The sequence below is a fragment of the Alexandromys fortis genome, unplaced genomic scaffold (assembly GCF_014885135.2).
Source record: "Alexandromys fortis isolate MF-2015 unplaced genomic scaffold, M_Fortis_MF-2015_v1.1 scaffold_66, whole genome shotgun sequence".
In the NCBI taxonomy this organism is placed as follows: domain Eukaryota; kingdom Metazoa; phylum Chordata; class Mammalia; order Rodentia; family Cricetidae; genus Alexandromys; species Alexandromys fortis.
Genome location: NW_026067950.1, coordinates 1,257,420 through 1,279,744, shown reverse-complemented (window position 1 = coordinate 1,279,744; position 22,325 = coordinate 1,257,420). Strand labels below are relative to the sequence as shown.

Genomic DNA, 22,325 nt, shown 5'->3' with positions numbered 1-22,325 from the left:
ACTCTCATGTCCAATAAGGATGTATACATCCAGTCCCCTGCCTACAGAACAAATCCCTGAAACTCTTAGCTCTGGATTCCCTCTGCAGCTGTTTTCAGGTCATTTGGTTGAATAATACTTCAGGAAGCATTTTGTGATTGCAGAATTTGGAAGCCCATTCTATAGGCTCTTCTTCTTTTCTTAAGAAGAACTGTAGTAGATTATCCCAAGATTGAAGTAGAAGGCTGGCTTCCTGTACTCCTCTACTTACCTAGTAGTACTTACGTATGTGTGTATGTTTTAAGACAGGGTCTTGCTACAGAGCCCAGCTGGCCTCAGACTCATAGTCCTCTGCCTCAGCTTCCCAAGCAGCTGGAATTATAGACATTCACCACCACACCTGGATAATGGCTTTTTTATTTTAATGTTTTGATTATTAAGAACAGATGAGGCAGCATTGAAACATGAGGAAATCTGATCACAGCCCTTCACTTCCTTGGGTATACTTGTGTCTCAGTTCAGCCTGTGCTAATGTGGGGTTTCTGCCTGGTCTTCCACTCATACGCAGGAGAGACCCGACTCCACCGTAAGGAGAAGGGAACAAAACAGTCATCACTAAGAAGAAACTATGACAGCACATGCCAGTTTGTGTGATAATTTACTGTAGTAGAAATGACAGAGATTGCATAAATTATTAGGTCAACAGTATATAAAGAACAAACCAAGTAAACAAATTGTTGAGATCTAATAAGACAACGAAAAACAACTCAGCTTTTAAGACCACCACAGAATCCAGAACTATTACTTCTTTTGTAAGAAAATTTACTTCTTTTTTGCATTCTCTGGATATAGTAATGTCTGTAGGTACATTATGTGAAATGGAAACCCACTTCACAGCTAAAAACACGAAAACACAATGTACATAAACACATAGCCCTCTGAACACTGGACAGAACAGAAACCAAGATATCAGGGTATCTGCCTTTGCCTAAGCACGGCAGGAGTACTCTACCCAAGGGCAGCTTTCTGTAGAATATTATCCTGTGTGCTAACATCATACATGTAGGAACACATACCTCCCACAAGTGTCAACATCTTCCTATGAAAGAAACAAATATACAGACATACCAGATGTTAAAAATTCCCCTTCTTCACTCAATTATTTATCCTGTTCAACACAAAAAGTGAATGATTTCTTACAAACTCCAAGTTATACTGTTGCAAGAGACTTAAAAAAAAAACCCCTAAATCTTAATTTACTCTTTCTTGTCATTAAATAAACATGCTAATATACAGATACATTTGATGCTTCTGTAAATTGTGGGAGTCAGCCATGTCTAGGTCACTCCAACTCACCATGAGAGTCATATACCCCAAATGCAGGTTTAACACGAGCAAAAGTTGTTCAAGATAACTTTTTCTCCTTTTTCTGTTTAGTTTAAAAAGAAAAAAAAAGGGCTTCATTTTTGGAATTTTAGAATTACATTTGGGTGATCTGAAAAAATACATTTTCAATGCAAAAATGCTATCAAGCATTCGGGAGTATACTGCTGGTGCTATAATCTTTTTGCATGTATTCGTTTTATATAGAAAAAATAACAGTAAACAAAGCGTCTGATAACTTTAAATGGCTAAACACAAACACACAATCTGAACCGAGGCCTCATGCACACACGCACGCGCGCGCGCACACACACACACATCCTCCAAACATGGGGGAAGATCACACATCTTTCTTCTGCATTTGTTCGAGCTTTCTTCTCAGAAGACTGTAATTCTCCTTGGTGCCTGCTGCCACGGGGTCAAGCTGCAAGGAGATCTCATAGTGTTTCTTGGCCGAGCTGAGATGTCCCCAGCGATGATAGAGCACAGCTGAAATAGCAGGAGATGAATTTGGTTGGAAGCGCTTCTGACTGACTTGCAGGATTCCCAAACACATGCACAAAGAGCTATTGTGGAGCCTTTACAGAAAGCAGCGTTTAAAAAATATTGTTTGTACTGTAAGCTTTATTTATTGTAATCACACACCCTGGGGAACAGCCCTTGGCCCCTGCCTGTGACTCATGGGGCTCGTCTTATTGTTAGATAGGATTCACGTGCTTCCAGAGATGCTATTACAAAAAGAAGGGCCGGGGCCAGGATGGTCTCAGTGCTGCCATGAAACATCTTGCTCGTAAGCCCTGCACCGAGCGTGAGCCATGTCAAAGTCTTATTATCTCATTCTCTATAAAGAAACCCACAGTTTATGTTTTCTTAGCTTTATTTATTTTTATTTTATGAGTATGAGTATACTGCCTGCAGGTATGTAAGTGTACCACATGCATTTGGTGCCTGGTGCCTATGGAAACCAGAAAATGTCAGGTTCTCTGGAACAGGAGTTACAGATGGTTATGAGCCTCCACATAGGTGCTAGGAACCAAATCTGAGTCCTCTGCAAGAGTAGCCAGCGTGCTTAACTGCTGAGCTGCCTCTATAATCCCAGACTTTTATTTTAAGTGAAGATTCCCATACACCTTTTGGTGAAGTAATACCTATGCTTTTAGGTGGAAATCGGGGCTCGCATATCAGAATCAGACTGTAAAGTGATGTTACAATAAAGCGAATCTTCAGGATCCTAAACCTGATTATGATGAGCAATACTTCTCGTGAGGTACGGGAGCATGAATGCAGGGCTCCCAGCATGCCAGGCAAGCACTCTATATGGAGCTCCATCACCAGCCCATTTAATAAAACTTCATTTTAAGACTGGGTCAATACAGGTTAAGTTACAAAAATTACTTTTGGAAAAAAAAAAAGAAAGAACTTGTAGATATACATATAAAATAACAGAATTTAAATAAAATTGTAATGGAAAACTTTCTTACCCAAATTACCATGGTAACTCGCAACATTTGGATTTGCTTTAATTGCCTTGAGGAATAAAGCTTCAGACTCCTAAGAAATGAAATATACACAGAAGGTATTATGCACGAAGCAAAAAAAAAATCATCTTATCTTCCAGCATTACTGTTTTCCATCACCAGCTGCTTTTGTAGAGAACCCAGATTGGAGTCCAAGCACTCACATAGCTTCTCACAACCATCTGTAACTCCAGTGCCAGAGGACATGATGCTCTCTGGTCTCCATGGGCACTGCACACATGTGGTGCACATACAGGCAGAACACTCATACACATAAAATAAAAACGTTAAAAAAATTTAAAGTATCTTTTTGAGGAGAAGCATCAGCTGGGTATAGTGTGCACACCTGTACTTAGGAGGCTAGGATAGAGGAGAGCCAACCTGGGCTACATAACAAAACACAGCAGGATTCAGTCTATTAAATAAACAGGTATAAATAAATTTTAAAAATCAAATAAATTAGGTAGAATTTACATGAGAAAAAACAAAGAATTTTTAACATGTGACACACATGACCACTCTCGTTGTGATGTGCTCTTGAACCCCAAGGCAGGGGAGACAGCAACGCAGAAAGGGAGTAGCTGGGAAGGACCACAGCAAGAGCTGAACATCACTTCTGCCCTCCCACACTGGCCCAGAATCAGCAACTAACATAAATTTTAATAGATTTAAAATGATTCTCAGAGAGCCACTTAATGCTCATTAAACTCACCCTTTGGTAGGCATGATTTACCATTCAGGAGACGAATTCCACCCCTGCGCATGTCCTATCAAGAGGCCAGAAGTCGAGCAGACTGCTATCTTCACTTTACAAAAGAACAGACTGAGGCCTGGCCAGTGAACGGCTGCTAGGTTCAAGGGCTCTTGAACGAGCACTAGAACCACTCGATACAACAGACACATTTTCTGTGCACCCAAGCTGCGAGCAGGCTGCTAGCCTGCGTCCTGATGCCGACGAGAAATTGGTTTGGTCATTTCATGACTACGAGCCCGAGGATCTGAATCTGTATCTTAGCACCCTCGCAAAGGCTGTCACACTGCTAGGGAGGCAGAGGCGGGAGGGCTCCCGAGTCTCTCTGGCTAGGCAATCTGGCCGAATTGGCAAACTCCAGGTTCAGCTTGGAGACTCAAAGAATAAGGTAGACAGCGACTGAGGAGGATAGCTTGCATCAGCCTCTGACTCCAGTCACACACGCATTTGCAAGCAAACACACACATGCCCCCAGTAAGAGAAAATCAACAAAGTGCATAAAAGACAAGTAAGTTGTCCAGAATGTGGACTCCCAATCTGTGGGCTAGAAGCCAATCCTGTAAGTCACCACCACTCCCACCTCCCTTGCCCTACTGTGTCTGCCCAGGGCTTTGTCAGGAGACAGCCAACAACAAGCAGGACAGGGCATCTCGCCTGCCAAGAACAAAAGGTCCTCTTCCCATTGTGACAGAAAAGCTACATAGATGGTTACGTTCTAAATCTTTAACTTGAAAAAAAGTATCAAATGCTGGCCCTTGGCTGGCTGACCCCATTATGCTCCCTGCTGGTAGCTACCCAAGAGCTCAAAATGAGCTCCTTATTTCAGATTTCACCTTATTTCCTTATCATAGGCTCAGCACTCTGCCTTGCCCATTAGATGAAAAATGTGTACAGACAAGGGCAACTAACGGCTCCATTCTGCTATTCGGAGTATTTGCTACTCATGGGAGTGAGGCGTGTGAACAGGAAGCCAATGAAGCCTGGGTCCAATTCCTATAACAGAAATTGTACTTCACAGACTGTAGGATAATAGGAAAAAAAGTCAATACAATAGTTATAGAACTGGCATCTTGAAGAAGGCTTGCTGTCGCTGGGTCAATGGGGGACCAAGTCTCCCGACTTGTCCCTGCTGACAACCACACCCCTTCCCCCATGTAGAGGCACAAAAAAGAATAGAGCATCTCCAAAAGCCAATTTTTAGGACAGAAGCTAGAACTAAAAATGTATAATGAAACCTAAATTCACCAACATTCAGAAAGGATAGAAACACACGAAGCAGTTTATAAAAAAATAAATCAATAATGATGTCTAATGAACACAAGGCAATGACAATAGAGGGGTATTAATTAATGCATTAGTAGGGCTCTCTAAAAGGAAAATTAATTGCTACTGGTAGGCCTTGAATCATATCTATGGCCTCAGGATAACATAATTCAGAATAAAACATTAATATAAAATACTAACAAAATATTAAAGTATTTTAAGTAGTAACTCAAATATCTATCAGTCCACAATCCTTAAATAATTCTCCCACCAAAAATCATGCAACTGCTTCTCAAAGTACCTCCCAGGCTTTCTGTGTGGGGTGCCCAGGATGCCAGTTAGAAATAAATATCCCGACTTGACCCACTACAGGCTGATCCTCCTGGGGAGGAATCTGTGTTAACAAGCTCCCTCAACGATTCCGATGCATAAAGTGAGAGGGTGGGGTCAGCTGGTCATGGACCCACAGTTCCCTGAAGTACACGGGGAGTGAGGTCCAGCCAACCACTTACCACTCTTGTAAACCTAAGTGGAAGAGGTATGTGTGTGTGCACACATGTCCACGCGAGTGAGTGTGTGTGTTTGTGGGGCTGGAGGTCAAGTCCAGGATCTCATACCTCCTAGGCAAGTCCTCTACCACGAGCTACCTCTCAGTGCCAGACTCAAGACCTTGTGGTTTTCAGTGGTCAAAAAGTTCTAGGACCTTGCTGATGAGATGTAATTCAGAAGAGGGGAAAGCTTGGCAGCAGCGGGAACTAGCTACATAAAATACAAAAGGTAGTACCCATAGACAACCCTACTACCCCTTCCCTGCTGCAAGGGACAGGGTCAGACTCTCCATGCAAAGGGGAAGGGGACATCATGGGAAGGATGAAACAGCTGTATAGTACAGGACAGACCAGCAGGTCTCCTAGTTAAGATCTGTGCCTGGTTTCTGTTCCCTCTCCACAAGGAACAGGCCTGTTTCTGATGAGAAAGGGCACTGGGTCTGACCCCATGTCTGTCTGTTGGGCAACTACTCTCGATGGAACTGGGCATAAGAAACACTGCTCATTCAGACCTGTGGTTTACGCACCTTGTATTTCTGGGATTTCCCCAGCACGTTTGCCAAGGAGAACATAAGAGAGTGATCATTAGGAATTAATCCCAGCGCCTCTCTTCCGACTGCTTCAGCCTGGGCCAAATTACCTGAGAGGAGAAATGAAAACCACACTGATATTATATCTGTGTCTTCATCTCTTACATGCATTATACTCGATCATGAAAAACACTACTTGAAAAGACCCAAGCAGAGTGTGTGAAGACACACCACCACCCACTGAGTGGAAGAGCCCTGGCAACTCAGCACAATTATGACAAAAGAGGCAAACACCTTTCTGGACAGTCCAGAGAGCCACGTTTACATTTCCCCCCCAGATATCGGTTATACAGTGGTTTCCATCACATCGTGTTAAGATGTGTCAGAAGATGGCCGTCAGTATTACTGTGTCAGGGTGCTGCATGCACATGGTCAGAAGTCAGTATCAGGTGTCTGCAAGCTCTCCACCTCACTTTCCGAGACAGGGGCAGAGTCTCTCACTAAACCTGGAGCTCAGTAATTGGGTTCGTCTAGCTGGTTATGAGTCCTCAGGGATCCTCCTGTCTCGACCTCCCCAGTGCTGGGGTTACAGGTATCTGCCATCATGCCTAGGCTTTTTGTGTGGGTGCACAGGGTAGAACTTGGGTCCTTATGAAACATTTTACTGATTGAGCCATCTCACTTGGCCCCGTAAAACCAGACATTTTTGTAACACCAGACTGATTTTCTTCCTCTTCTTCCTCCCTCTCTCCCTTCTTTCCTGGCTTAACAGTCTCACAGTGCCGTCCTGGCTGGCCTTAAACTCAGAGATCCGCCTACCTCTGCCTCCCAAGTGCTAGGATTAAAGGTGGGTCCCACCATACCCATCTTATTATCTATTTATTGGAGAATTTTTAAATGGTCTAATATAACTTTTCTTTATGTGCACTGGTACGAATGCAGGTGTGAGCTGTCATGTGGGTGCTGGGAATTGAACCCGGGTCCTCTGGAAGAGCAGTCACTGCTCCTAACTGCTGAGCCATCTCTCCAGCCCCATTTTATTTATTTTTTTTAAGCTGAAGGAATAGCACTAGTCTATGTGCCATTAGCCTGGGGAGGTGGCACTGGCTTACGTGCCCCGAGCAGCCCGTGTGTTTGACGCTGGCCCTTGGTCAGCCCACAAAACTGGAACCCCCTCATCACCGCTCCCACTGGAACCCCCTCATCACCGCTCCTCTCTGCACCTGTGTTGTCCAGGAGTATGATCATGTTGTTCCACGCCAGGCTGTGCTCTGGCTTCAGCACAGTGGCATTTCTCCATGCGTTCAATGCATCCACGTGGCGATTTAGGTCTGCATACTGAAAACAAAATATCCCCCAAAGTCAATATTCTGACTCTTCTGTCTTCTTCCCCTTCTACAATATTATCAACAAAGTCCCACAGAACGAACAGGAGCCCCTACTTTATCTTCACTCACAGAACTTCTCGTCTTTTCTATCAACCCATGTACTTGAAAAAAAAAAAAAAGTCCCAACGAAGTAGATGCCACTACAACCCCCTTTACAGATGCAACAACTGAGATAACAGGGAAACGAGAGACCAGCTTAGCCACACATACAAGAGGGAAGGCCAGGGGTTAGAACGAGGTGAACCGGGTCCTGAGCCAAGAAGCCTAACTATAGAACCCAGTATTTGCTGATCACAGTTACGAAGTCACATTTCAAGCTACTGGGAAATGCTGCTATTCTTCTTTTCCTGAAAGGCCCCTATAGTCCATCTTTGATAAAGTATTATTTAGAATAGTAAACGAGTATTTTATGTTACTAGAAGGTTGTAGTGGGCTGGGGAGATGGCCCCATGGGTCAGGCACTTACATCCTCAGCACTCACATAAAAACAAAGCCTGCTGACACACATGCAATTCCAGAACAAGGCAGGGGACAGAGAAAGGAAGACCCCAGGAGCTACTAGCCAGCTCGTCTGGTTGAAATGGCAAGGTCTGAAACGGTCAGAGACCCTGCCTCAAAAATGAGGAGAGCCACAGAGGAAGATATCCAAAATTGATTTTTGGCCTCCATATATAGATACACAGGTTCATTTCTCTCCTCTCCTCTGCTCTCCCCCACCTACACTCTCCTCCCTCCCTTTCTCCCTCTTCCCTTCTCTCTCTCCCTCCCTCTCCTTCTCTCCCTCTCCCTTCCTCTCCCTCTTATTCTCCTCCCCCATGTACACTCTCCCCCCACACACACTCACACCGCAGAAGTGGTAGATGGGGGGGGGGGACAAGAGTGCAAATGTGTGCTATACACCTAATGTGCTTGTGAGGAAGGGTTAGAAACTTCTTATGAACATCTAAACTCAAGATATAATTATGAGCCATTCAGATATGTTCTGTAAACTCCTTGGAAAAGACGCACATAACAATGTAAACTCCCCTCCGGGCGGTGGTGGCGCACGCCTTTAATCCCAGCACTTGGGAGGCAGAGGCAGGTGGATCTCTGTGAGTTCGAGACCAGCCTGGTTTACAAGAGCTAGTTCCAGGACAGGCTCCAAAGCTACAGAGAAACCCTGTCTCGAAAAACAAAAAAAAAAAAAAACAAAACAAAACAAAAAAAAAAGTAAACTCCCTCAGCAGTTTGGATCCTCTTTGCCTGTGTGGGAAGAAGAGAACTGTCTTTGCACCTGTGAGCACCTGCACGTGGGGGCCCGAGTACATCTCATTTGGATGTATGCCTTCCCTGGAACTCTGCCCAAGTTCAGATGACAGACATCTGTGGCAGCTCGGGTTATTATTTCTTTCCTACTTACTAAGCACATTTTCCACAGAACAACAGAAATACTCTGACTTGTCCTATGGCCCATGCAACAAACAGGCGACGAAAGGTTAATGAATTATGAAAACATTTACAAATATCTTTTTTTTGTTGTTAAAGATGTCAGAATTTCTCAAATTTCTCATGAGGCTCGGAATATCAGGCTGCAATATTTCATCCTTTAAAACCATTAGAAAATGGCATAAGATTCAAATAAATAGGGCGGTTTAAATATACTAAACATGAAACACGGTCTTTGCACTGGGTGTGTCAAGTCAGTTCTCTGCAGTGTGTAATACACACGTGAGTCACCGTAAATCCCTCATACAACACCAACCCTCCTGTTTCCAACTTATTCCCACCATCACTCTGACTGTTATTACTGCTTGTTGAAGGCTGCATCAGGTAACAGGTTTTCGTTTTGTTCCCTTAGCTACTCTTCCTTTATACACACACAATTGGTCCCATCCCCCACTCACGGCTGCAAGGGTGATATAGAGGGGGCGATGCTAGAGAGCTCACCCTGGTGGTGAAGACAGGGGAGAGCTGGCAGGCAGACCAACCCTACAGCTGCCCAGGTCCAGATCCAGGGTTATGATTTGTCCTGCCCCAACATCCACCCATCTACGATCTGCTGACGCATGTAGAGACCTGACCCGCAGACCCAAAGTGGCAGGATCTCCACAACACAGGGCAACAACAGGACACTCAGAAAGAGTCCTAGTGAGGGCCCAGCATGTACGGTGTAGTAGAAACCAGAGGCCTCAAACCAGACCAATGACTACGATGAACACTTGCAAGTTTAGATATATGGACAAAGGGGCTTACTGCGTGACTCACTGTGTCACACTGCAGCTTCCATGACGAGATTTTTAATTTCCCCCTTTTAATTTTTTTCTTTTTTTTTCCTCTTAAATTTTGTTTCATTTGGGGGTTGCAGGGTGGCTGTGAAGGAACAGGGAAATGAATGGGATCAAGATACATGATGTAAAAGACACATAAATAAATAAAAAATAAAAATAAAACAGAAAAACAAGATGGCTTAATACTCAACAGGGAGTGGAGGTGTCATTCGCCTACCCGTCCTTTTTGCGCCCCATACTCTGTTCTGGGTCCTTTACCACCTGACTCCTTGACATGCCCTTCTCCTCCCACCCTCTCCTCTCCTCCACTGTCCCAGGCCTGGAAGCAGCGGTCTTTCCTCCACATGGCAGCATCCCCCGAATTTAATTCTCACCCACACGCTCCCCCAAACCTATGGGTTTCCTCTGCGTCATATTCCCATTTTTATTCTTCCCACAACTGTCTGACCATGCCCTTCTGCTAAGGCGTCCTGGTTTAAAACACTTAGCGTGTCTTCTCTTTTCTAAAGTCCATGACTGACAGAAAACTGCACAGAGAAGAGTCCCCAGCCTTCGTCCATCACCACCACCTCAAGGATCAGCACCACGCCCCAAATAACCAGGCACTTCCTAGTTCCTCTATAATTGCACTGTGTCCTCTTCTTACCAGCGTCCACAAATCAAAGCAAGTATCTGTCTCCCGTTATAAAAACAGCTTCTAAAACAGATACCCTGAAGTTATTAAGTTCCTCTCATTTGCGGATATATAAATGGGCTGGCCGAGCTGCTAAAGATTAAGCCTTAATGCTTTTAAGCTGTCAAGAGCAAGGGCTGGGTAATTGAACCACAATGGAGAGCACAATGGGGCTTCGACAACAGGCCCCACGGCAACACCACTTCAGGACAGCACAACAGGCAAACAATACCAAGGTATCACTTGTTTCGGGGCTATGACTGATCACCCCAGCGAAAGCCTGTGAAGGGCAAGGCTAGAACTCGCCATCCACATTTGTACTTTATGTTCTGTGTTCTTTGCTTTACTTCTACGGGGACTCATTTAGCATAAATCCTGTTTTCCGGAGTCTAAGGAGGAGCAGTGAGAGGGAGTGAGTGGGGAGGAAGCGATAACTGTAGACCAGAGCTTTAATGTGGACGCTTCGGGTGGACACACTTGCTTTGCAAGCAATATCCTGATAGGAACTATCTCTCTCAGAGGGGAAACTCCGAGGACTTGCCCTGCTTTGCACAGGACTGAGGTTTTGGTCAAGTGTCCTCCGCCCCTGCATATCCTAGAGGAGCTTTACGACTTCTTCAGCATAGACGTTCGTACCATTAGAAAGCATGTGTTTGGAAATGTGAATGCTCACGGGGCCCAGTAGTCCTGGAGACAGCTGATGAGGACAAGAGAACGTCAAGCTGGCTCGACCTTTGTTCAAATGTCTCCTGACAGTCCTGTGGCCGTCACCCCTCTATGGTGCCCTGGCGGAAGTATCTCCTCTTTTTGACTTCTGGACTTCTAGAGATGGTGTCTTCCTATTGTACTTAACAACTAAAACAAGTTTAGTGTTTTTTTTTTTTTTTTAAATAAAACCACGTAAGCCACATCATCCTAAAACTTATAATACAAGCATTATCTGCTCACTGAAAGTGACCTGTCTAGTGTTGGAGACAGAGAGGTCCTTGTGCCCACAGATCACTAGGGAAACCAGGAATGTAACACACAGGGAGGGGCCTCTTCTCAAGGGAGGAGATAAAACACCTGTTTTCCTACCCGGAAGGCTTAGAGTGGATTTTGTTAATGACCTGCTGACCGTTTTGCTATCTGTAGAAGCAGGCCTCACTCACCTTTTGCTATAGAAGCAGATCTCACCCAAATGCCCCAGAATGATTATCCCAGACTCTTCCCTCCCTAGACCATCACCCATCCTGAGAGGAGACGTCACTTGTACTTCATGGCCTGCTCACCTCTATGCGGCTCAGAGACCACACTTCAGCTAAGGAACCCATCCTCAAGGTCACAAGTACTTTGTAAAGGAGACTCTATATAGTCACACTTTAAGCTTTCCTGTGCACCTGGAACTGGACTGATTGTTGCCTGGAAACCGTTTCCCAAATTTTGCTGTGTTTTAAATATGCTGACAACAAACCACCTGGCATCTGACTCCTGGAGTCTGGTCCAGGCTGACGAAGTCAGTCTGCATGGGGTTTTCATTCTCATCTCTTCCCCAAGGTTTGCTTCCCTGTGTGACGCCTGCAGGGACCCCCTCCATCCATCCCGAGGTCATTCCTACTGCTCACTGCCCTGGGTCTGTCCATTCTACCTGTGCAGTTCCCAAAATCACGGCACACCATTCCAGAGACAAACACACTGAAGGCCACAGTTATTTATATCACAGTAAAAATGGAAGCCTATTCTTCCTATTAAAAAACCCAAAGATCCAATGTTTTCTGGGTCTCCCTTCTGTTTTGACATGGTCTTTAGGTCAAAGTTTAGCATTCAGAGAGGGATGCTTCCCAGAGGAAGGAGGATATTTATTATCTCTTAAGGAAAACACAAATGTTATAAGGAACCACTGGATTATCAAGTATGAGATGAGGTGGTTATTTGGATGAATAACTAATGTGGGGGACTATTGGTTTTTACACAAAGACCCCATAAAATGACAATGCTTCGGGTATTTCAAATGAGGATAAACAAGCCTTTTTCTTCCTTTTCTTTTATCTTATTTTTTTTAAGAACCTGTGGATGCTACCTACTTGTGAAGCTGTACACTCTTGTTTTCTCAGACGTCCCATCATTCTGTATACCTTCCAGTTCGGCTCAGATGGATCAAAAGTATTTCCCTTACCTAGTTCACCTCGCAAATCTAATGGCTTCTCTTTAAAGAATTTTCTTTGTCAAGAAAATTAAGAGCAATCAGATTGCCTTAAATATTCTGTTAGCGTCTTAATTATTCTGTCAGGTCTTAAATATTCTGACCAGAAATATAGGTTAGTTCAAACATGTTACTTTCTATTTCCATTAAGTAACTTCAAGGCCCTGTCATAAGGCACTCCTTTTGGGGGAGACCATCCTCTTGCAAAAGAAGAAATCTGCTCCCTTGGGGAAAGAGAACAAGGAAGCTCAGGAATCAGTTACAGGCTTGTTTTTTAAATTTTAGTTTCTATTCAGTCCATGTTTTAAAAACAAAACAATACAATATTTATCAGGAAGTGGCCCTTGGAGTACATTTTCCAGGGCAGATGGGATGCACAGAATTTTCATTTAATCCATTGCCTTTGTGATTTTAGACTCCTTCGGTTTGTATGGCTCATTAGTTGGAACTTCAGCAGTATATGCAAGGAAATCGAATTGCTACTTTCAAATGAGATAGACACAGAGAGAGGGCTTTTCTAACGTGGAGGGTTCTGTTTCAGGGGCCGCCCTTACCAGCCGCCCGAGATTGTAGTAACAGTCTGGATACTTCCGCCTGTGTTGAATTGCCGTCCGGTAGCTTTGCTCTGCCGCCTCGAACCGTTTCAGGCTATTCTGAACTATGCCCAAATTCATCCACGCGGCTGCAAAGTCTGGCCTGGAAAAGCAGTTTTTAAAACAACATAAACAAAAACAAAAGATGAACAAGAAAAAGAGAAGACTAGAGGACTGCCCAAACCAGAGATCCATTCTTTGTCCTTGGCAGAAAGCTAAGAAAAGAAAAAAAAATGCTTACTGTATTTGGACAGCCAATGACAGCAGCTCCTCGGCTTCCTGTAGCTCATTCCTTTCTTTTAAGATATTCCCGAGGTTATTCATGGCATGAACGTACTTGGGGTTTAACCTGGAAATGGAGAGAAAAGCCAGACAGACTGTTAACCACGCCACTGTTTTTCTCCCAACGCTCAGAAGCCAGCGAGGATGGAAGAGTCTTTGGGAAAAGAGCCGGCATCTCGGGGAGCAAGGCTGCATGCATACGCAGGTGTACCTGACTGCTTCCCGGTAGTATCTGATGGCTGCTGTTTGGTTGCCTTGATCAGCCAGGTTTTTGCCAATGTTGTAGTGAACCTAAAAGCACAGGCGACATGGGCTATCAGCACACAGACTTCTTTGTCAGAGGTGGTGGTGCACGCCTTTAATCCCAGCACTCGGGAGGCAGAGGCAGGCGGATCTCTGTGAGTTCGAGGTCAGCCTGGTCTACAAGAGCTAGTTCCAGGACAGGCTCCAAAGCTACAGAGAAACCCTGTCTCAAAAAACAAAACAAAAAACAAAACAAAACAACAAAACCACCCTCCAGAACCAAAAGGCCCTATGGGGGGTGGGGTTACAGGCTTACGACTATGAGCCAGGGGGCAACAAGCAGACAGCTGTAAATACGACAGGAAGGAAAATGTCTACATCACCCCCAGAGAAAACCAGAAAGTCACAAAACAATGCTGTCCGGAAAGCCCCATGCCCTCCTCTCTTACAAACCTTAGAGTGAGATCCCAGGTCAGTCACCTACAGACCTGCGACAGAAGTAATAGCTGTCGCTTTCTCTAAATCTGGTCCTTTCTGTCCGGCATATTCTTCTGGCAGCATCTGCAAGCATTTTTCTGCCTGCACCATGAGTGGGATGTTTTTGTTCCCCATCCTCAAATTAATACAATGGCAAACTAACTCCTACCCTAAGGAGTTAGAAGGTGGGGACTTTGGAAGGTGATGAGGCCACAGAGATGTCCCTCTCACTTTCTTTACTATGTTAGGGTCTCACTGAAAAGATGGCCATCCCTGAACTAGAAGAAGGTCTTTCCCAGGCCACTGCTATCCACAGGTGCCTTCACTGTGCATTCCCTAGCCTCCACAATGTTGAGAGTAAATATCTACTATTTAAACCCCAGTCCAGAGCGTTCTCTTATGGCAGCCTAAACTAAGAAGGTATCAAATGACATCCACCACCCGCATCCTTCAGGCAGTGACTGATGGTGACTGAGAAAGGCGCTGTCTAGCAGCTGGGCACAGCATGGAGGCAAAAGCCAAAGTCCTGGGCACATCACTCCTAGCTAATAACTAAACCACCTCAGTTCCTGTGTCGCTGCACAGACTGCAGGGGCTGTGCAGGCAAGGTTATGTCCTGGCTGGGATCTGAACCTAGCTCCTAGGGAGGGTTTGCCATGGAGGATGCCCTGGGAAGAAGAGCCAGTCCAGACAGGGTGCAGGGATGAGCGGAAGCTAGTGTTGGGATAGGAGGCCAGAAGCAGTCAGGTAACAGCAGGTGTTTGAGGCGCTGCTTGGGAGCAACTAGGTCAGTGCCCTTGGGCTGCCACGACAAAAGGCCACCCAATCTGGTCCCACACAGCACTGGTAGTCTTAGTTCTGAAGTCCAAGTCTGAGAGAGGAGCTCTTCCAGCCTGGCTTGTGTCTTTGGTGTTTATCAGTAACCAGATACCTCTCTGCTGCTGTTGATAGCACTACCAACTTCCCTGTCTCCAGGTCTCTCCTCTACCGCGATGTAAGCCCTGCCTTCCTGCTTCCCTATTACAGAATACCCATTTTTAGTACAGAAATGTGTGTTACTCAGTTTAAGAGAGAAGTTGTGAAGTCTAAGGGGTGGGGGCTGTCCCTAATGATAACTCAGGACACTTTCCTACACACACACACACACACACACACACACACACACACACACACACACACACAGACTTCCTGGACCACAGTACTGTCCACTCATAGGTATTTTCACTCTTACATTGCAGCTCAGAAGCAGTTCTGTATGCACCACTGCCAGAGCAGGCCACGGTATTTGTGGTCCCGTCCCTTTCCGTGCACAAAGGAACAGAGAGCGAGAGGAACGTCCCCCTGGTCACCAGGACACAAATACAGCCTCTACTCAGATGTCAGTATGGCTCTGGCCTCTTCTACCTACAGCTCCCGCCACCTTCCTTTGTTCTCTCCATGAGCAGCCCTCCAGAAGAGTTCAGCTGCCCTCTGCAGCACGGCCAGGGTTCTGCCAGGCACTTAGAACGCCAGGCCAGAATCCCAGGAGTGAGGACGGACCACTGGGAAAAGCTGGATAGCAGCTATTTAAACAGAATGAGTAGAAATCTGATTCAGGCCTAGAAGGCAGCCCAAAATGAAGAAGATATTCTCAGTCTATGGATTCGACAGGGAATACAGCTGCCCAGATTGGCGTCAAAGAACACAGAAAACAGACCCGACGACCAGGCTACTGCTGATAGTGTTTAAAAATGAGTGATTTTCATTACTGTGGCATATAAGGACTGCAAGAGGACCTTTGTCCAACTTTCCCTCCAGTCTTTCTACCTCATATGCTGAGGCAACAAAGCCAGGTTAAAACAGTCATCGCCACCAAATGACAAACACACGGGGGGAAAGTGACACAGCACCCACAATGAAAGGCACTTTTAATACCGTTGCTTTGGAACCTGGCTGTTTCAAATATTCTGCTGATGTTGAAAATTGCTAAGCCTAAAATGTTTAAACACACACAAAAAAATTCAGTAATCATCTTTAAGGAAATTCCTTTGGGGTGGTATACGGTCCTTTCATTGTTAAAATAATTTAGAGCTGTATCATGGGGGTGATATTAAATGCAACATATGTTTAAGTCTTAAAAACTAAAATGACTGCCAATAAACTCAGTACTCGGAATCTCACACACGGTAGGCTTGATGAACACACAATTTCCATTTGGCCCAATTCAATAACTAATATTAGGCACTTACCACATGCAAGGCACTGTGGGTAATTTCAATGCAGGCCAGGGACCAGCACTACCTGTACCGATATCTCAATCTTTCAAAGTTAAAAAAAAAAAAAGCAACTCTCAGTTTTATAAATCTGGGTCTGAAAAACAGCCAGGTGCCAAGCGCCAAGCAGTTACTTAATACTGAGAGGCTATCAAGTGGAGACCAGAGCAGAAAACGAATCCCCTGGAAAAGGATCGAAAGGATATAACGATTTCCAGAGCATTCTTCCCTGAGATCAACATAGTTTTTTTTTGGAAGAAAAAAAAAAGAAAGAAAGACAATTAGACCCTTCAGCATACAAAGGAACAGAAACTCTATCTTTCGTCCATTAAATGACATCGAGAAAAGCTCTAGAAAAGAGTGTCATAGTGCTGGCTTGAAGCTGAGGTCTTTCTGCACAGCCTAGTTAAAACGAGAAACACACATACTCGTGACCATGAAATGCCCGTGTGTGCACTCTCTGTCTTCCAGTCTATTATGGCTGAATTCACACACTGAGATTTTCAGGCCAAGACAGCAAATGCATCCCACGTCCCTTGTTTACCACGGTGGTCACCTGGGCACAGCAAAAGACGACGCTGAATCTCTACCAGACATTTAAATTACTACCCCCCCTTTCTGTGCCTCAGTTTCTCCCATCTGGGAAAATAAGGAAAGCAATGGCCTCTACCAAAGTCCTTAGCAGGAGGACAATGGGATTAATTATAAGGCCCCGTGCAGAGACTGGAGTTCCGCACAGCGAGGAACTATATAAACAGAACGCACAATTACTGCTGTCCGTGCAGGGAAGAAAAGGCAAAGGGAATCTTACATCTATGAAATTCTACTGCTACTAAAGGTTCATTTACAAAAGATAGTGATTGCTGAGCAATCCAAGGATAAAAGCTGGAAGTAAACCACTTTTTCTAAGACTCTGAACTATAAAATGAGTGACAAAAGAAGGAAGGAAGGGAGGGAGGGAGGAAGGAAGGGAGGGAGGGAGGGAGGGAGGGAGGGAGGGAGGGAGGGAGGGAGGGAGGTAGGTAGGTAGGTAGGTAGGTAGGTAGGTAGGTAGGAAGGAAGGAAGGAAGGAAGGAAGGAAGGAAGGAAGGAAGGAAGGGAGGAAAAGGAAAGGCACAGAGTCCCAGCTCTTATAGACTGTCCTTCACCTTGTGGTCACAGTGAGACATGAAGTGCTCCTTAGTTTTATTTACAGAACTTTGTCTGAAATCACTGCCTTCCTTAATATAGAATGTAGATGGGAGAACTTGAGAAAACACCCCCCATTCAGAATCCATTCACACATTCTAGGCAATTCCCATCAAATGAGCTAAGACACAATAATCTGTATTCTAACAGGAGAATTTCTACCCTAAAGTCTTGGTCCAACTTCGGCAAATGGAATTCTCTTATTACTGTTCCGTGAAGCCAAATGAACACGAAATCTAAAAAGCTAACATTTCCAGAGTACCTGCGATGTGCTGACCACTGCGTATGGTGTCATTGTTCACTCCACTCCCACAAGAAACCTACCAGGCACACATTATTCCTTACAAAATAACAATAACAACAACAACAACAATAATAATAAAATAAAAAAAGAACAGAGTTTGCACTGCTGGATAAGTAGAAAGCTTAGATTTAACAAAAAATACAAGCGCGATAAATCCCCTCTGGGTCTCTCCAACAAAAACACCGCCAATTTTAAAAGCACATACATCCAATCTTATTTAATCTGCCAAGAGGCATCACCAAACAGAGAACGGGGTAATGTGCACCGGGGTGCACCTATCCACTTTAAACTTCTATTCACAGGTACCGCCATCCTCACCCGGTAGCTTCAGGAGGCCAGGTTTGCTCTGAATGATTAGGGCGGGAGCTGTCAGCAACCCTGGCCTGGAGATGAGACATCCTCCCACTCCCAGCCTCCTCACAGTGGGCACCACTTTAAATCAATCTATTGATACTGTGTGGTTTTAATGATTCCTTTTGAATGTAATAATTTCTTTTAGCTGAGTACAATGAATCATAATAAACTCATTGAAAAAAAAAACCAATACCCCCCTCCCAACTATCTGATGATGGTTAACAGTAGTTCCTGCTCCACGGTGAACCCTCTTACTCTGCTGTGAAGAGGAACCTGGCAAGCAAGGTACCTTAGCATTGAGGGGACACACAGACAGGGCACTCCGAAAGAGCCGGTCCTCGCTCCGCCACTCGCCGCTGCGGACCACACATCTCAGGGCGTTGATGAGCAGGATGCCCAGGATGACAGCAGCAACTAGTTTCTGAACAGAGTAGGCAGATGCCGTTAGTAAACCACATGCGGAGGTTGTGTTTCCTTGTGGCAGCATTCTGGGTTGGTCTATTTTTCTTTTCCTTTTGGTGTGTACATACGCGGGGTGCATGCACATGGGTAAGCAACTGTGAGCATCCACCTGTGCCCATGGAGAGGCCACAAGAGGCTATCGAAGGTCTTCCTTCATTGCTCTTCACCTTACTTCTTCAAGGCAGGGTCACTCACAGAACCAAAAGCTGGCTATTTCTGCTAGGCTGGCTGGACAGTGAGTTTCCAGGATCTGCCTGGTTTAAAGCTCTTAAGCTTGGGGTTATAAGCATGCAGAGCCATGCCAGGCATTTTACATCAACTGTGTTTCGAACTCCTTACCCACGGAATTGTCTCCCCAGCCCCACATTACCTTTTTCTTAGTGTGTCTGCTTAGGGCTCCAAATCCAAAGGTCAGCAGCATGCAGTACCCAGCGCTGGGGAGGTAGAGGACACGCTCTGCAACCACGAAGCCCACTCGGAAAAACAAGTTGCTTGCAGGAAGGAAGGGAATCACAAGAAACCCCAGACCCAGAGTAAGGATTCTGGAAGAGGAAAAGTATTTCTATAAACAGCTGGTTTCAGACTTCTTACTTGACATATTAACAATACTGTTCTTGGCTTCTCGTCATCAATTTAGAAAAGATATTAGCAAGGAAAAAAGCATCAGTAGAGGGAGTTAGCCGACAGCTCAGAGAAAGGTCCTCAGTGGCCAGAACATGGGAAAAAAACATCCACATCATGTTTGTATCAAGTCAGAAAGATTACATTTAATCTATTCCTTGATTAGTGAACACTAGTCCCCAATAAGTCATGTAGTTTTTAGTGTGACTCCCCCACCAACCAGAACAATACAGAAATAGATTAAACTCTGAAAGAAACAAGTATCATTTTTTTTCTTGTTACTATGTTACAAACAAGAAAGCACAAACACAGGATTCCGTGAAACATACCTAGCATCTATCTGCAGACCATTCTCTATGTCTCTCTGTTTCACGTTATGCAAAGGTATAAATTAAGAAATGGGATCACATTTGGTGGCTCCTTCCGTGACTTACAGTATTTTGTTTCACTGACTGGGACTAAAGTTTGTTGCTCTTTGGAATCACCAACCAATTTCGGCACACCACGAGCAGAAAACGTTCATTCCATTTCGAGAAATTACTCCTTTTAATATCACGTGCACTTAGGCTTCATGGAAATCATCTTAAACAGTTTTTGTTTACATGGAACATGTTTGTTTTCTCCAATTATTTCCTCAATAACCCTTGGCAAAAGATCCGAAAGATCTTTTTTTTTTTTCTGTTGAAGTCTAGTATCTCTTTGGGGCAGCAACTTATTTTGTGCCCGACAACAGAATGGAGGAGCACAGGATTTGCAAGGGTCTTTGAAGGAGAACTGTGAAATAACGGACCCAACACACGCCAATTACACTCTCCGTTCTGACCATAAATTACACTTCACCTCCTACTGCGAGATCTCCAAGTGCTACTTACGAGTGGAGGGGGCAGTCATATCTACTGCTTCTGCTCCTCCAACTTCCCTACCAGCTGAAGGCTCTCACAGATTCCCACCTTGTTGTAGCCATATATTCAAACAAATGCCCTTAGACATCCAGTGTACAGAACAGTTAGAAGTGATGGGCACTGGATCCAGCACAATGCTTCTGGGTGTAAGTTAAAATGCCATGTTGCCTCTTACCTTCTCTTGCAGCTATCTTCAGAGCACAGAGCTTGGAATATTAGACCCATTAGGCAGAGCCAAAGTGCCGCTAGAGCAATTACCCTCCAGTCACCAACTGACTTAATGAGGGGGATGCAGCCCATTGACCAATCAAAACACAGCCACCAGGGACACAGCAGCAGCCAGGCATTCAATGAATAGTAGTAATTATAGTTTATGGCCTGTCAGTCAAAAGAAAAACAAACACTTACTTGATGCTGAACTTGAAAGAGCAGGCTTATCCTAACTTCACTTCCGAGGCATTCATAAGCTCCTGTTCCAGGGAGCAGTTGTGTAAAAATGAAATACTGCCCATTTGTATTCTGAGCACAGGACTGTAGTCTGTAATTTATTAAATGCACCCAGATTTTTATACTTTAAAAATACAGCAAGCCGCTGGGCCAGGCAATGCAGGTGTTGTATTTCTGGCCAGGTTAGGGCTCATTTACATAGCATTACCTAATGCCTCTGGCACAGTCAACATAAGGCCCGGGTGTCCACAGTGCACCTACCTAACAATTTAAAAATGGACCTCAGCCCTGGGTATTCTCTTGATTTCGCTCTGTCAAGTGTGCGCCTAGGAATCTGGCTTGAGATCTTTAGGAAAACGGCGGAGCTGGAGTGAACCATCTTAATGCTGTCAGAGTCCTGCAATAGTTACTATATTCTGCAGACTCCTGCAACAGCGTTGTGTCACTGCATTTTGTCCTCACTCAGCCAAGCCTGTTTCCCCAGAAGCCACAGAAACGGGGTCAGAAAGCACATCAGTGAGATGGGCACAGTCACAGCGGGAACCGCCTTTCCTTATTTTCATGAAAGGGATCATGGTCGGCCCCATCTTCTCTGGAATCCAGAGATTCCACAAACCTAGAATTTAACCAGACTGAAAATATTTGGAAGAAAAAGAAATTTCGGAAAGTTCCAAAATCCAAAGCTTAAATGTGCTGAGCAGTGAGGGCTTCACTGATCACGGAAGGACAGAGAGCAGGCATTGGGTTAGCTACAGTGTAGAAGCTGGGGGCAGTCTGAGCATAGGGGAGACGGGTTTATGCTGTATGTAACACTCTTGGCTTATCAGAGACTCCAGCACCCCTGGGTTTTTGGAATTGGTGGGGGGAGGAGGGCTCTTGAAACTAATTCCTCATGGACACCAAAAGATAACGGTCTAAAGACCCAATACATCTTTCCCAACAGTATAATTAAAAAGTTGGCTTTATCTTGAGAACAGTAACACAGGATGTATCTGTTTATTAGGGACTTGGGAATGTGGTGGTGGGCAGGGATGAAGATGGGGAAGGGTGAAGGATCTACGCCAGAGGTACTCAACCTTCCTAACACTGCGACCCTTTAATACAGTTCCTCATATTGTGGTGATGCCCAACCATACAATTATTTTCATTGCTACTTCATAACTGTAATCTTGCTACTGTCATGAATCATAATGAAATCATCTGATATGCAGGATATCTGATATGTGACCCCTGTGGAAGGGGCTGAGACCCACAGGTTGAGAACCACTGTAACCGAAAAGAAGTCTGGGCTCAATACTTACCCTAACCAACATGCTGTCTGCAAAAGAGGCTGGGTTGTCCACCTCAGTAAATGCCGGTGGACCTGTACCCATGATTTTCCAGCGTACATACAGCATGCCAGTGCCTCCGAAGGTGAGCAGGGCCATTCGGAAGAGGAGGCCTCCATTCCTGAGCACACCAATGTTCTGAAAGGACACCACAAAGTTCTTGTTGTTGAAGACTTTCAACTAAAGTATCGCATGCAATCCCAAGTATTTAGGAGACGGAAACAGGCATGTAGCAGCCCCCTTTGTCCATAAGGTCTGCCTGGAGGCTATCGAGTCTAGTCTAGGCAACTTGGTAAGACTGGTTCAAAATAAAAAATAGAAAAAAAAAGAGCTGGAGACATAGGCCAATCATAGGGTGCTTGCCCAGAATGATAGAGGTCCTGGTTTTAAT

The 22,325-nt window shown here is 44.8% G+C and overlaps 1 protein-coding gene across 2 annotated transcripts in view; it reads right to left on the bottom strand.

Moving 5' to 3' along the window:
* Positions 1–620: 620 nt before the first annotated feature.
* Positions 621–22,325, bottom strand: part of Tmtc4 (transmembrane O-mannosyltransferase targeting cadherins 4) — a 54,712-nt gene continuing 33,007 nt past the window's right edge. For both annotated transcript variants that reach the window (XM_050150428.1, XM_050150429.1), the window contains 11 exons: positions 21,908–22,072; positions 20,335–20,537; positions 19,007–19,178; positions 18,464–18,595; positions 13,568–13,647; positions 13,316–13,423; positions 13,036–13,177; positions 7,195–7,309; positions 5,969–6,081; positions 2,844–2,913; positions 621–1,851 (listed from right to left, as the gene is read on the bottom strand). In XM_050150428.1, the coding sequence (XP_050006385.1) occupies positions 1,703–1,851; positions 2,844–2,913; positions 5,969–6,081; positions 7,195–7,309; positions 13,036–13,177; positions 13,316–13,423; positions 13,568–13,647; positions 18,464–18,595; positions 19,007–19,178; positions 20,335–20,537; positions 21,908–22,072 (1,449 nt within the window). In that variant the 3' untranslated portion in view covers positions 621–1,702. The remainder of the gene's footprint in view (positions 1,852–2,843; positions 2,914–5,968; positions 6,082–7,194; positions 7,310–13,035; positions 13,178–13,315; positions 13,424–13,567; positions 13,648–18,463; positions 18,596–19,006; positions 19,179–20,334; positions 20,538–21,907; positions 22,073–22,325) is intronic.